Here is a 16,619-nt window from a genome sequence, read left to right on the forward strand (position 1 = left end):
GATTTTTGTAAACAATTTATTCTCAACAATGTACAGATCCAAGCAGTGATTACCATTCACATCCATCACATCTTTATACAAATATCATTACAAAATCACTACAGTACAATATAGATTCTTCACATGATCCAAAATATTTGGTGACCCCCTAAATTCTTATTATTTAACCTTAAAATTCAGCAGTTTATAAAAACAATTTAAACCATATTCACTATTTCAAAAAGAAGAAGTTTCTCTCACATTATTCAGCGAAAACGGGTGAAGGCAGACTTGGAGAAATTCTTGTAAAGTTTTTTCTCATGGCTAAATGAAAGTCACAGGCTATTGTTACAGGTGTTCTTTAAAGGGGGGCTGAAATTCCTGATTTGGCCTAATTTTTTGTTTTGGTCATTAAGAAATGCAGCGGCCATGACTGAAGCCAAAAGAGTTGTCTTGGAGGGGGTGGTTTAATGTGGGTGTCTCGATGTATGTTCGCACGTGGCAAGCGTTTGTACATTCACTGTTAGATAACTTGAAACAGCCTAACATGTCGTGTGTCTTGAAGTCACCTAGGCTAGCTAGCACTCGCCAACTTCTTTCGCCAATTAGCTTCAGCAGGCTAGTTTGTGACCATGGCAAAGTTGGTTTAACAATGGATAGCCCATCTCTGGGGCTATTTAGTGACCACCAATAAATTAAAATGTAAATGGGAAAATATTTTATTTATTTTATTGTTCCACATTTTTAGTTGTCTCATTAAATGTTTTTTTATATTTGTATATGAATTTCTACAATTTATAGTCATTTGAGGTTAAGTAATTGAGATGTGGAGCTATTGACCTTTTAAAATATTTTCTGATTTACATTGTGTAATTTACTGATGTACCCTAACTAGCCTCATAGTGATATCGAATGTCAAACCAAATTGACCACGGGCATTACGATAGGGTCAGTGCAGCTGTGCTGCGAAATGATGATTACTTGGGTGCTGCCTGCTGTGGGCAGGATTGAAATAAACCAAACCTAATGAATTTATGGGACCCTTCAATCCATGACACTTTTTTCACCATCATCTCGCAAATCTGTTATGGATGAGACTGACTTTATGACCAAAATTGTCCTATTTACACCTCAATTTTGATTAGAATAAATGTTTGACTCATAGCGATGCCAAAATAGCTGTTTTCAAAATGAGAAGTTGCTTTTTAGGGGCAGTCGCTCTTTAGAGGAGACATTCTAATAGACTATGATTTCTAAAAGATTTCCGCCCTGTTCTTCAAAATTAAAGACTTCAAAAACACAAACATAGCTGTAAGAAGCCATGAGCATATTTGTGTTTGGCCTAATGTGCAAGGTCTTTTTTCATTATTGAAAATTACCAGCCATTACGAATCCCCAGACAAATCATCCAGTTATCATCAAGGCATCATGTACATATTACATTAACTATCTAGACATGTCTTACAATCACTTTGCCACAGTTGTATTAATTATGTGCAAGTTAACTCTTCCCAATTGTATATTCTTATTCCTCCAAATTGTAGCTAAATTTGAATGCATGCGTTTACCTAGTTACAATTATTATTTCACACTGACCCTGGGTGTGTACATCTCAGTGCCTTATTGGTGAGTTAGCACACATATCAAACATTAGTGAAGTGAACACCCACAGACAGGTACATGCTCTGTAGTTTAGGGTTAGAGCAGGAGAGGCTTAATAACCTCTTATCGGTAAAGGGAGATGGAAAAAGGCATACATTTGGAAACAATAACGGTAAACACAGACCTCCTGAGGTTACTAAAAACAAATATTCAAGTACAGAAGCTACACATTATAGCAGCGGCTATGTCATTAAGACAGCACACAAACAGCGATTGTTCTATGTATTTTTCTTTTCATATTTTCTTGGGAAGGTTTACTGGACACAAATTAAGCTTAGCACTAGGTTTAAAATGTGTCTGGGAAACAGGCCCTATATGTTTTTGTTGTTGTTTTCAATTCAGTGTGATAAATCGCAGTAGGACAGAACCAATCTAGCCATGCGTCCTCCAATTTTTGACATGACAAACAGCTGGAATGTGACAAAGACAAAATCATTTCAACTTCAGGACAAAGATGTGGCACAAAAACAAGAACTACAGAAACAAGCGCCTCCATATATCCCATTCCGTCTTTTTGTGCTACTTGATATTAGCCTGGTGAAAAAAAAGAAGAAAAAAGAGCAATTCAGTTTGGATCCAGGCTAACTTGAAATAACCCATGTTTTTGTTGTTACAAGTGTTAAAATGTCTAATTATGTTCAAAACACCCATCCAATTAAAAATTCATACCTATTCATCTAAGTTAAAGATTGTTGGCTTTGGAAAGGTTTTGTGGCAATACATGCGCATCTGCAGTATTTCATCTCCAGGCTTAGTTTAGACCAATTATCTTTTAGAGAATTTAAGATATTGGGAAACTTATCTTTAAAAACAGATCAAACACACACACACACTTGTGTCGGAAGTTTACATACACTTTCGTTGGAGTCATTAAAACTTGTTTTTCAACCACTCCACAAATTTCTTGTTCACAAACTATAGTTTTGGCAAGTCGGTTAGGACATCTACTTTGTGCATGACACAAGTAATTTTTCCAACAATTGTTTACAGATTATTTCACTGTATCACAATTCCAGTGGGTCAGAAGTTTACATACAGTAAGTTGATTGTGCCTTTAAACAGCATGGAAAATTCCAGAAAATCATCATGTTAAAATCAAAAGAAATCAGCCTAGACCCCAGAAAAAACATTGTAGACCTCCACAAGTCTGGTTTATCCTTGGGAGCAATTTCCAAATGCCTGAAGGTACCACGTTCATCTGTACAAACAATAGTACACAAGTATAAACACCATGGGATGACGCAGCCGTCATACCGCTCAGGAAGGAGACACGTTCTGTCTCCTAGAGATGAACATACTTTGGTGCGATAAGTGCAAATCAATCCCAGAACAGCAGCAAAGGACCTTGTGAAGATGCTGGAGGAAACGGGTACAAAATAATGTATATCCACAGTAAAAACGAGTCCTATATCGACATAACCTGAAAGGCCGCTCAGCAAGGAAGAAGCCACTGCTCCAAAACCGCCATAAAAAAAGCCAGACTACGGTTTGCAACTGCACATGGGGACAAAAATCATACTTTTTGGAGAAATGTCCTCTAGTCTAATGAAACAAAAATAGAACTGTTTGGCCATAATGACCATCATTATGTTTGGAGAAAAAAGGGGGAAGCTTGCAAGCCGAAGAACACCATCCCAACCGTGAAGCACGGGGGTGGCAGCATCATGTTGTGGGGGTGCAACGCTGCAGGAGGGACTAGGTCACTTCACAAAATAGATGTCTTCATGAGGAGGTAAATTATGTGGATATATTGAAGCAACATCTCAAGACATCAGTCAGGAAGTTAAACCTTGATTGCAAATGGGTCTTCCAAATGGACAATGACCCCAAGCGTACTTCCAAAGTTGTGGCAAAATGGCTTAAGGACAACAAAGTCAAGGTATTGGAGTGGCCATCACAAAGCCCTGACCTCAATCCAAAATAAAATGTATGGGCAGAACTGAAAAAGCGTGTGCGAGCATGGAGCCCTACAAACCTGACTTAGTTACACCAGCTCTGTCAGGAAGAATGGGACAAAATTCACCCAACTTATTGTGGGAAGCTTGTGGAAGGCTACCCGAAACGTTTGACCCAAGTTAAACAATTTAAAGGCAATTCTACCAAATAATAATTGAGTGTATGTAAACTTCTGACCAACTGGGAATGTGATGAAAGAAATAAAAGCTGAAATAAATCACTCTATTATTATTCTGACATTTCACTTTATGAAAATAAAGTGGTGATCCTAACTGACCTAAGACAGGGAATCTTTACTATGATTAAATGTCAGGAATTGTGAAAAACTGAATTTAAATGTATTTGGCTAAGGTGTATGTAAACTTCCGACTTCAACTGTGTCGGTGTATGTACACACACATACACATATATATACATATGTATATATGTATATATATATATACACATATGTATATCTATATATGTACACACACACATATATATATACACACACATATGTGTGTATATATATGTATGTATGTATGTATGTATGTATGTGTGTATGTGTGTGTGTATATATATATACACACACAGTGGGGAGAACAAGTATTTGATACACTGCCGATTTTGCAGGTTTTCCTACTTACAAAGCATGTAGAGGTCTGTAATTTTTTATCATAGGTACACTTCAACTGTGAGACGCAATCTAAAACAAAAATCCAGAAGATCACATTGTATGATTTTTAAGAAATTAATTTGCATTTTATTGCATGACATAAGTATTTGATCACCTACCAACCAGTAAGAATTCCATCTCTCACAGACCTGTTAGTTTTTCTTTAAGAAGCCCTCCTGTTCTCCACTCATTACCTGTATTAACTGCACCTGTTTGAACTCGTTACCTGTATAAAAGACACCTGTCCACACACTCAATCAAACAGACTCCAACCTCTCCACAATGGCCAAGACTAGAGAGCTGTGTAAGGACATCAGGGATAAAATTGTAGACCTGCACAAGGCTGGGATGGGCTACAGGACAATAGGCAAGCAGCTTGGTGAGAAGGCAACAACTGTTGGCGCAATTATTAGAAAATGGAAGAAGTTCAAGATGACGGTCAATCCCCCTCAGTCTGGGGCTCCATGCAAGATCTCACCTCGTGGGGCATCAATTTTTTATTTATTTTATTTTACCGTTATTTTACCAGGTAAGTTGACTGAGAACACATTCTCATTTGCAGCAACGACCTGGGGAATAGTTACAGGGGAGAGGAGGGGGATGAATGAGCCAATTGTAAACTGGGGATTATTAGGTGACCATGATGGTTTGAGGGCCAGATTGGGAATTTAGCCAGGACACCGGGGTTAACACCCCTACTCTTACGATAAGTGCCATGGGATCTTTAATGACCTCAGAGAGTCAGGACACCCGTTTAACGTCCCATCCGAAAGACGGCACCCTACACAGGGCAGTGTCCCCAATCACTGCCCTGGGGCATTGGGATATTTTTTTTTAGACCAGAGGAAAGAGTGCCTCCTACTGGCCCTCCAACACCACTTCCAGCAGCATCTGGTCTCCCATGATCATGAGGAAGGTGAGGGATCAGCCCAGAACTACACGGCAGGACCTGGTCAATGACCTGAAGAGAGCTGGGACCACAGTCTCAAAGAAAACCATTAGTAACATACTACGCCGTCATGGGTTAAAATCCTGCAGCGCACGCAAGGTCCCCCTGCTCAAGCCAGCGCATGTCCAGGCCCGTCTGAAGTTTGCCAATGACCATCTGGATGATCCAGAGGAGGAATGGGAAAAGGTCATGTGGTCTGATGAGACAAAAATAGAGCTTTTTGGTCTAAACTCCACTCGCCGTGTTTGAAGGAAGAAGAAGGATGAGTACAACCCCAAGAATACCATCCCAACCGTGAAGCATGGAGGTGGAAACATCATTCTTTGGAGATGCTTTTCTGCAAAGGGGACAGGACGACTGCACCGTATTGAGGGGAGGATGGATGGGGCCATGTATCGCGAGATCTTGGCCAACAACCTCCTTCCCTCAGTAGGGTCTTCCAGCATGACAACGACCCAAAACACACAGCCAGGGCAACTAAGGAGTGGCTCCGTAAGAAGCATCTCAAGGTCCTGGAGTGGCCTAGCCAGTCTCCAGACCTGAACCCAATAGAAAATCTTTGGAGGGAGCTGAAAGTCCGAATTGCCCAGCGACAGCCCCGAAACCTGAAGGATCTGGAGAAGGTCTGTATGGAGGAGTGGGCCAAAATCCCTGCTGCAGTGTGTGCAAACCTGGACAAGAACTACAGGAAACGTATGATCTCTGTAATTGCAAACAAAGGTTTCTGTACCAAATATTAAGTTCTGCTTTTCTGATGTATCAAATACTTATGTCATGCAATAAAATGCAAATGAATTACTTAAAATATACAATGTGATTTTCTGGATTTTTGTTTTAGATTCCGTCTCACAGTTGAAGTGTACCTATGATAAAAAATTACAGACCTCTACATGCTTTGTAAGTAGGAAAACCTGTAAAATCAGCAGTGTATCAAATACTTGTTCTCCCCACTGTATATACACAATATTGAATACTCAGTGAAGTAATACAAGAGGTGTTTAGTGGTATAAGTCTCCTGTAAACAAATACTATATCAGTACGTGATTGTGTCAGTCTACTACAGTATGCAGAATTAATTTTCTGTCTGAACAAGTGCTTTTAATATGCCCTCCGAGGCAGACAAAATACTGCAACAATTACTCTGACCTGCAGAGTGAATCTGATTGGTTGGCTGGGCATAAAACTGTATTCCCACCCACCATGGGATACATTCAGGCAATCAACGACCTCAAGACCTTTGCACTTTACGGAGTCAAAACAATAACACACCAAAACAAAAAGGAACAAAAAACATTTTTTTCTTTAAGTTCTAACTTCACAGTATTTAACAAGATAACAAACAATACATTTGCACGTGGGTTATAGGTTAAGGGGAAAATCGTCCTGCAGGTATGTATGAGATAAAAGTTGAACTTTCAAAATAAAAGTCTGATATTGTATGTCAGCGAAATGGGGTAGTGAAGAAATTAGAATTTCCGTAACTTTTTAGTTCAATTGAAATGCACCTCCCCTTGTCTAGTTTGGGATGTAAAAGGACCACCAACATGCAAGGAATCAAGCATTCGAATACCCTGCATTCAAAACAGTCATTACAATCATCCTCAAAGATCATGCTTTTCACAAAAAAAGCAAACCAACAACAACAATAACCAAAAAAACACAGTACATAAAACTTTTTTTTTTTTTTTTTTTTTTTTTTTTTTACAATTGCTTGCTGTTGAGTTTTGGATTGACAACCAACCAAGGTCACAGACAGACACACTATCAAGACAGGAGGACTTGTGTTACAGTCCTAATAACAAAAGGGTGAACATTTTCAGCTAAAGCCCTGTATGCAGTTTCCATAACCCCCCCCCCCCCGACACTGTTAAACAATATAGTCTTATGTTGCCACAATCGAGCCCAAGTACTGTTTTCACAAATGTGAGAAAGACAGAATTTGATATTTAAAACAATATGGGGTCAGGAAAGCTGATATTATGGCAGCTAGTAAAACATCCATGCACACAGAACACGTCACTTCCACACCACAGAACAGAGGCAGCCTGAGAGTTTACCTCAGAGTTTTAACATGTATGTAGCAGTGTTCAAGGTCTCTTTTTAGAATCACAACCAAAACCCTGCTACAGTATATGGATTCAACTAGATGAGAATATCAATATCAGACTTGTATGTTTATATATTGTATGTATGTAAACCCAGTTCATGCTAGACACTGACTGGAAAGCCTCTGGTAAACATAGGGGGTGGTGGGCGGACAGAAAACTGAAAAAGGACAAACTACATGTTTGTTTAAGAAACCTTATCATAAGGCTATGCAAGAAATACCACAACTATCCGATGATACAACACACAGATCTCTCTACTGATGTACACCCTCCTTACCCACTTCCCTTTGATGTAAGCATGCTACTTAGTTATTTTCCTGTTTTTAAGACAAGTCACTTTCAACCACAACAAATATAGAATCATCTGCACTCTTTCTGTCTGTGACGTGTTTGACTGAATGGTTTATTCAACACAGCTTCTGACCTGCCATAAAAATACTGTTTATTCATCTATTACTTTAAATATGCCACTACCAATTTTTCTTTCATTAACTCAACGCAATTACTTTGATTGATGACTACAATAAAAGACAGGCTATTGTTATTCGAAGATATGCAAAGGCAGTGTTCCCCCCCCCCCACAAAAAAATGTCTGGTTAGATAAATACGATAATATCAGCATTTTCTTTACTCTGTTACCTCTGTTGGGGTTGCTTGGCTAGCAGCTGTCCTGCCAGTTGAGGACAGCTGCTATGCTGTTTTCTTTCAGACTTTTAATGTTATTTCTATGCCCACTACATTATTTTATAACCACCCCCATATCAATTCTATGGTCGGTATCATTCTTTCTAGTTCTACACTCCCTCCCCCTACACTTATCTCTCAGTGGCACTTTCTGGTCGATACGTATAGATTTAAAAGCTCTTAACTGAAATCTGATCCTCAAATCAGCACTATTCCCCCCCCCCCCGGTAAGTATAAACCCATGATTTTACCACAACTAAACGACAGAAGCATTTACAAAGTTTTGCATTGTTTTTTTCCTGCGTTTTGATTCACATGTCCACTCAGTAGTAGAGTTGCTGGAGAGCTCGAATGAAAATAAAAAAAATAAAAGGGAAACAAAAATGGCTACGCTGACAATGTCTTTTCATTTCTGAATGAGATGTTGAAATTATTAAATAAATGTTTCCTCCCTTGATTAAGTTAGCCTGCTGGCTCCCCCGTGTCCCCCTCGCCTGTTGCTTGGGGGGCATTGACTGCCTCTGCTGGCTAACACCTCCCTCCCACCCCGCCCGTCAAGAAGGTTGAGGAGGGTCCCGGTCCGCACCCCCCTCCCTCCCCAGCTGGTAGACCCTACCCCCAGTAAAGGGTAACATGTTCCCTGGGTATAAGAGGTTCCCCGTCCGTCGTCTCCCATAGTGAATGACCTGGAAACACAGAGTGAGACCAATATTATTAAGTAAGCAAAATTAGGAATAAACCTTACTAATTTTGCTTGCTTGCTTATCATTTTGCTCAAATAAGGTGGCTAACAAACAGACACTAAAGTGCCTTGGATAGGATCTCTCGGCTCTATAATTAGATTTGACCATGAATGTGCAAAGTACCCCCTTGAACAGGTATGTTCCTATGGAAAGCATTACACCCCGTAGAAGGCCGCCAGCCGTTCCTTCAGAGGCAGTGGGAACTGGTCTGAGAAACGCCTCCAGTTATCCTCGCCCACCTGGTTCTTGAACCCATGGAGGATCTGAAAATATCAAACAACAATTAGCACAAAGCCACGCATGCACACATTGTTGATCAGGATATTCACTCCTTCCCCTCACACAGATCGGGCCTAGAGTCTACAAGACTACGTGGCAGTTATCAGTTTTTACCTTGCCGAACATGTCTCGCAGATCATCCTTTGGATTTACCCACGAGGCCACTGCATCACAGAAAAATATAAAGTCCTGGAGGAAATGAGAGTAAAGGTCTGCCTTGAGACAACAAGAGTTTCTCTGCTAACATCATTCACTCATGGGGCCATATAACCAGTAATGCAGTTCCTGTATTTTTCTTAGTCCTGATGGGGCCATGAGAAGAGAAGTGCAGTTCCTATGTTATCCTCTAAAGGGCAGCAATGCCTGGGGGCCTCACCTGTACCACTCCTCCAGGGTTGACACTGATCATAGTGCAGATGCCTCGGAACGCTGAGTCTTTTTCCTCATTGTCTCTTATGTTCCTTAGAGAGGTGCACCTGTCAACAGGAACAGCCACGTTTTACACCAGGCCAGAGGGGCTGCCTTAAAGCACTGCATAGCATTAGAATTCAATACCCTTACAGCACTCTGAAATTAGCATTGACTGTACTCAATAATGTAACTGAACTTGCATAGGTATATCATATTACTATTACCTGTTAACACAATAAATTCCACTATGGATAAATAGAATACCTTCCAAAATATAAAAATACTACATCTATTGCCTCAAGGTTTGTTGATCATATGGCAACTAAAAAAATAAAAATAACCTATAGTATATTAAAAAAGACAACTTGCCATTTTTACTTCATACTCGTGAATTCAATCTACAATCATTTATTTTAGACCTTTAGAAGATTTGATATTATCAGAACTACTTTTATCAAAGTCTACTTCGGAAGGTACAAAATATTGTTGTGGGGAGAAAATAATTTCTCTCAGATATTCTAAAACAGTATCAGACTGGTGCACATCAAACAAAACGGTCCTTCTGAAACTTTGTGTGAAAGCACTTAACTATACACTTACGAGTAAGTCACTAAAAACGGTTTTATCACTGTTAAAATAACTTAACTTTGGCCCATATGGCATTTACGTTCATCTTTACTATAGCACTTTATAAATGCCAAATCTTTTTATATTAACTTTTTTCTTAAAGGAAGTTGAAGAATTCTGGGATAGGAACATGCAGCTGGATGACTAGTGAACGGGGTGGGGTGGGGGGGGGGGGGGGGGGGGTGCTCTGGGAATGCCTTGGGGAATTTTTGTGGAATGCTTTGGGATTTTTTTGTGGAATGCTTTGGGAATTTTAGGGAAGCCTTTTGTTTTCCCTTTCTGAACCAGCAGGCATGTGACAATCTAATCCCATGCACTAATTAGTAGTTAGCGACAATTAACAATGACAAACTGTAAAATAAATAAACCAGTAATGTATAAAATACATGAAGGTGCTACTGAAGCAAAATACATCACAGACAGAGGACCTAAAAGAGGACTGGATTAGTCACATGGTTGGCAATGATTACGGACTGATTCAGGAGAAACAGAAAATACTTATTTCAGAAAGAAAGAGAGAAAGACAGAGACAGGGAAGGAGAGAGAGACAGGAAGAGACAGACATGGAGAAAGAGGAAAGAGGAGAGGAATATGAATTAAATAAAAGATTGAATAATACACACCAGGGTCTTATAAACTGCTGTAGCATGGGTGCCACCTCTTGAGGACAAACGTAACCAAGACGACCAATTGTTATTGCTAAGGTAACGCAATCACGGTTATACACCACCAAACGCCAACCAAGACATGAGCAATGAGGAGAAAAAAATAAAGAAAAAACAAACAACTCAGAAACATAAATCAACAGAATCCATGTATGATAATAAACAGAAGAATTCACTAGTGTTGATTATTACTGCCCCGTGTAGGCTAGTATGACACTAAAAACAAACACCTCGTTTAAGGGAGAACACTTTGACAACACAATATCAATCAAACAGCAACATGCCTGCTCGGACGTCAGAAATAGGAATGTTGAAATGGCGTCTGTTCTCTTACGACAAACTCCTCTTTCCAAAACGTTAAATTAATGTTCTTCATCTAACTCTAAGTGTAAAATGTGAAGTCATTAGTTAGCCAAATGCCAGTATGGAATGTTTACACGGTTCTTATTCTTCTCAAAGTTGGCAGCTGGGAATTGAGCTTTCAGAGGTTTCTCCCTTAAACTCACAAAAAGGTTAATCTTTCCATAAGAAACAGAAAAACGTTTCTTCTTTTTTTGGTTGTAAAGAAATGACCGACTACATGGAAGGAGACTAGTATCCAGTACAGCAGGTTCTTATGAGGAGACAGAGAGGAGGACCTACGTTTAAGAGACACAAAACTATGCAACATTCTCATTAAGAAACAGGCATTTATGAACAGTCCAATGAGACATGCAGAAAGCAGATGATAGGCTCATTAGAAATAAAGTTCAGTGCAGGATAGGCTGATTGGCTGCAAATGAGGATGGAGGGGAGGGGTTATAGCTACACAGTGCCTTCAGAAAGTACTCATACACCTTAACTTTCACATTTGTTGTGTTACAGCCTGTATTCAAAATGTATTAAATTGTTTGTTTTTCCTCACCCATCTACACACAATACCTCATACGAAAAATTAAAAAGTACTTCTTTTTTTTTACATTTGCAAATGTATTGAAAATTAAATAGAGAAATATCGAATTTACATAAGTATTCAGACTCCTGAGTCAATACTAGAAGGACCTTTGGCAGTAAGTCTCTAAGAGCTTTCCACACCTGGATTGTGCAACATTTGCCCATTATCCTTTAAAAGATGTCAAGCTTTGTCAAGTTGGTTGTTGATCATTGCTAGACAAACATTTGCAGGTCTTGCCATAGATTTTTCAAAGTCAAAACTGTAACTCGGCCACTCAGGAACATTCAGTGTCTTCTTGATAAGCAACTTCAGTGTAGATTTGGAATTGTGTTTTAGGTTCTTGTCCTGCTGAAAGGTGAATTCATCTCCCAGTGTCTGGTGGAAAGCAGACTGAACCAGATTTACTCCAGGATTTCCACATGTGCTTAGCTCCATTCCACAAATTTTTTATCCTGAAAAACTCCCCAGTCCTTAACAATTACAAGCATACCCATAACATGATGCAGCAACAACTATGCTTGAAATATGGAGAGTGGTAGTAAGTAATGTGTTGTATTGGATTTGCACTTTGTACTCAGGACAAAAAGTTAATTGCTTTGCCACATTTGTAGCAGTATTAATTTAGTGCCTTGTTGCATGTTTTGGAATATTTGTATTATTTTCACTGTCATTTAGCTTAGTATTGTGGAATAACTACAATGTTGTTGAGCCATCATCTGTTTTCTCCTATCACAGCCATTAAACTCTGTAACTGTTTTAAAGTCACCATTGGCCTCACGGTGAAATCCATGAGGTGTCCTTCCTCTCCGGCAACTGAGTTGGGAAGGACGCTTGCATCTTTGTAGTGAGTTGGTTTATTGACACACCATCCAAAGTGTAATTAATAACTTCACCATGCTCAAACGGATATTCAATATCAGCTTCTTTTTTTTTTTACCCATCAACTAATGGGTGTCCTTCTTTGCGAGGCATTGGAAAACCTCCCTGATCTTTATGGTTGAATCTGCGTTTGAAATTCACTGCTCGACTGAGGGACCTTACTGATAATAGTGTGTGAGGTACAGAGATGAGGTAGTCATTCAACAATCATGTTAAACACTATTATTGCAACTTATTATGTGACTTGTGTGACACATTTTTACTCCTGAACTTAGGCTTGCCATAACAAAGGGGTTTATTAGTTATTGAATCAAGACATTTCAGCTTAACATTTATAATTCATCTGTAAACATTTCGAAAAACATAACTAAGGGGTAATTGCATGTAGGCCAGTGACCAAAAGAATATATTTTAAATGCAGGCTGTAACACAACAAAATGTGGAAAACTCAAGGGGTATGAATACTTTCTGAAGGCACTGCATATGGCCTCAAACCCCATCCACCTCAATAGTGTTGATGTGACTTTATACTGTATGTGTGTTTTAAAGTGCTTTGAAGGATCAAATTGGTGAGCTATAAGAGAATCAAAATGAATACATTTTCTGAATGTTTTGATAGGTTAGCTGAAAATGAAGAATAGGAGAGTTCTTGTATGAAACAACCCAAAGGAAAACAAGTCGATTATGTTTTGATTTATGGTACTAAAATAGAATGGTAGTGGACTGAGCTCAACAGCATAGCCCTATGGCTCCATCAATCCACCACCTATCCTGCATCAAACGTTTGCCATCCTTTAACTAAACATTCAACATATATTGGCAGATATGCATTCACATTTAAAAAAAACACTAACTAAAAACAACAAATAAATAAACTGACAAACAAACAGGAACAACATCTACAAATTCCCTAGATTTACTGGGGGGGGTAGTAGGGGGGTTAGTTAAGCAGGTTACACTTCACCCTCATTTTGGCTCAGTTTGGGTTCTAGTTTCATGTCGGTGGCCATTTTGGATTACCCAAACACGGTTTCCAATTCAACTAGAGCCTCTAAATAAAAGCAGAGTGTAACCGAAGGTTTGTTTGATAAGTATAGGCGCTATAACATTTCTCTCAACACCCCCAAAAAATTTTAGGATGGGATTAGCTCTTTCCTCAGTCAGCAAAGACGACTAGTTATTATTATTATTATTATGATCATCATCATCATCAGAGTGTTCAGTAAACATTCAGTTTGTCAAATGAACCGTATGAAAACTCTTGAAGCATTTAGCTATACACTCCACTGTCTCAGTTAAGACCTCATGGTCACCTATTGATGCTGCTCAACACTTCAACTTCACTTCAAGGGAAATAAAGCTAGAAAAATCTGACAACCAACGGTGCAACAGAATCAATCCATTTCAGTTAATAATGCCAAGACTGTACACTTACAGGGTTTGCCCGGTTTTGGCATTTCCCCAGATTCTTACTCCATGAGGAACAAATACTTAATCTGTCACTCTTTCTCCCCTCCTTTATTTCCTTCTTTCCACCTCAGCCACATTTAATTTCTTTCAGCAGGGATCCAACAGCCCATAAACACAGCCTCTAAGCCATAGATCATTGGGTCCAAATAGTTGGGATGTTTGGTTGAAACCGGCAAAACCTGTAAGGCCCAGAGCATGGGGAGGCTTTCAGATGGAGATTAATGGCCTCCACTCCAGTCAGAGGTGAGTCCCAATAACCTCTCCTTCTTCCTGAAATCTGCACTCGTTCACTACTCCCCAGATATTTAAAAGCATTGGATTGGTGTTGGCATGGGCTACGAGGAGTTTTCATATACCAGTAATTTCCCTTCAAATCCATGAAGGGAATTGAACGAGTGCACACTTCAGGAGAAAGGAGATTTCATTGGGGCGCACCCAGAGTGGCCCTGACTGACTGTGCTGTGTAACATCTCCCTGTGTGGATGGCAGGTTCAGCACAGCCTGCAGTGCCACCTTGTGGTGGTACCTGTGTTCTCCAGCAGAGTCTTTGGGGTGTTGGGCCTGTTGATGATCTCAACCAGCTGGTGCAGGACCATGGTCACGTAGGGCTGCATCTCAGCCCCTGGGGAGAGGGGAAGGAGACGGGAGGTCAGGGAATGTATCCAAGCTGGTATGTGTGAACGCTTTCTGACAATTTCCGGACACTCACCCATTTGTATAGATATCTCTCCGATTGCCCACGTTGCATTGTTGCACACTGATATCAACTCTGGGTTCAGATTAGTGCCTAGTATAGGCATGAAATCAGCTGCACAGAAGAGAAAGAGATAGAAGTTGAAATCATTGGTAACTGATAACCTGACATTCAGACTACTATACGCATCTTGTATATCAGCCGGTTTGTTACTGCCAGTCTGGTGTAAGAGAATAGAGTACCAGGCTGTGTGTTACTGCCAGTCTGGTGTAAGAGAATAGAGTACCAGGCTGTGTGTTACTGCCAGTCTGGTGTAAGAGAATAGAGTACCAGGCTGTGTGTTACTGCCAGTCTGGTGTAAGAGAATAGAGTACGTACCAATGCATGGCTTTACATGCTGGAAACAAGCTTTAGTCAGGTCACCCAGCAGAGCAAAGGAGCTCTGACGCACCTCCGGCATTTTGTCCTAAGAGAGATAGAGAGAGAGAGGGGGACAGAGAGAGCGAGAGATTAGTCATGACTCACGGACCTGAGAGATTAACTATGTCAGGGTTGGTTGATCTGTAACACTGCGAGATCACTGGTTGGTTGATCTGTAACACTGCGAGATCACTGGTTGGTTGATCTGTAACACTTCGAGATCACTGGTTGATCTGTAACACTGCGAGATCACTGGTTGGTTGGTTGACCTGTAACACTGAGGTCACTGGTTGGTTGGTTGGTTGGTTGGTTGATCTGTAACACTGCGAGATCACTGGTTGGTTGGTTGGTTGACCTGTAACACTGAGGTCACTGGTTGGTTGGTTGGTTGGTTGATCTGTAACACTGCATGATCACTGGTTGGTTGGTTGATCTGTAACACTGGGGTCACTGGTTGGTTTGTTGATCTGTAACAATGAGGTCACTGGTTGGTTACCTGCATGCACTGGTACATGAGCGTGAGGATGTTGCTACGGGCAACCAGCTGCTCGATGTTGCCGCCCAACCCCTCGGCCAGTCCACTGAGCAGGTCAAGAGCCACAATCATAAAGTCCTTATCAGGAGCCTCGTACTGGTCTGGCTGGGACTGGTGGAGCTGGATGGAGAGACAGAGGGGAGGGAGACAGGAAAAGGGGGCAGTAAGCAAGGGAGACAGACGATAGAATATATGGTAGAGGAAGAGAGAGAGGGGAGGTAGTGTGACATAGGGTGATGGAAAGAGGAGAGAGTGTGGATTAGATTTGGGAAAAAAGTTATTTGAAACAATTAGATTCCACATTCCGCAAGCATGAAATCCAACCGCGAGCAGATAATCCCCAAATGTTCTCATACACACACAATCTGTGCCAATACCCTTCTCTATGGTGTGTTCAGTGCCAACTCACACAGCCAGCTGGCACAAACAAGATGATGTTTACATGCAAGAAAGCAAGCACTAAACAAACTCTCCCTCACGCAAGTGTCTCACACACCCCCGTGTCCATCACGCAACAGTCTCTCACACCCCCGGGTCACTCACACACCCCCGTGTCCCTCACGCAACAGTCTCACACACCCCCGTGTCCATCACGCAACAGTCTCTCACACCCCCGGGTCCATCACGCAACAGTCTCTCACACCCCCGGGTCCATCACGCAACAGTCTCTCACACCCCCGGGTCCATCACGCAACAGTCTCTCACACCCCCGTGTCCATCACGCAACAGTCTCTCACACCCCCGTGTCCATCACGCAACAGTCTCTCACACCCCCGGGTCACTCACACAACCCCGTGTCCCTCACGCAACAGCGTCTCACACAACCCCGTGTCACTCACACAAACCCATGTCCCTCACACAACAGTGTCTCACACAACCCCGTGTCCCTCACGCAAGTGTCTCACACAACCCCGTGTCCCTCACGCAACAGTGTCTCACACACCCCCGTGTCCCTCACACAACAGTGTC

At 40.9% G+C, this 16,619-nt stretch overlaps 1 protein-coding gene across 4 annotated transcripts in view; it reads right to left on the bottom strand.

The window, feature by feature from the left end:
• Positions 1–16,619, bottom strand: part of LOC129818151 (transportin-1-like) — a 91,134-nt gene continuing 74,515 nt past the window's right edge. The window contains exons 17-25 of one of the 4 annotated variants that reach the window (XM_055873802.1): positions 15,612–15,770; positions 15,074–15,161; positions 14,711–14,809; positions 14,528–14,623; positions 10,677–10,713; positions 9,392–9,491; positions 9,130–9,204; positions 8,860–8,999; positions 1–8,679 (exon numbers count right to left, since the gene is read on the bottom strand). In XM_055873802.1, coding sequence (XP_055729777.1) covers positions 8,892–8,999; positions 9,130–9,204; positions 9,392–9,491; positions 10,677–10,713; positions 14,528–14,623; positions 14,711–14,809; positions 15,074–15,161; positions 15,612–15,770 — 762 coding nt within the window. In that variant the 3' untranslated portion in view covers positions 1–8,679; positions 8,860–8,891. Of the gene's footprint in view, positions 8,680–8,859; positions 9,000–9,129; positions 9,205–9,391; positions 9,492–10,676; positions 10,753–14,527; positions 14,810–15,073; positions 15,162–15,611; positions 15,771–16,619 lie in introns of those variants that run through there. The other 3 variants (XM_055873800.1, XM_055873799.1, XM_055873803.1) reach the window with 3 other exon arrangements.

The sequence above is a fragment of the Salvelinus fontinalis genome, chromosome 21, assembly GCF_029448725.1.
Source record: "Salvelinus fontinalis isolate EN_2023a chromosome 21, ASM2944872v1, whole genome shotgun sequence".
NCBI classification, from domain to species: Eukaryota; Metazoa; Chordata; class Actinopteri; order Salmoniformes; family Salmonidae; genus Salvelinus; species Salvelinus fontinalis.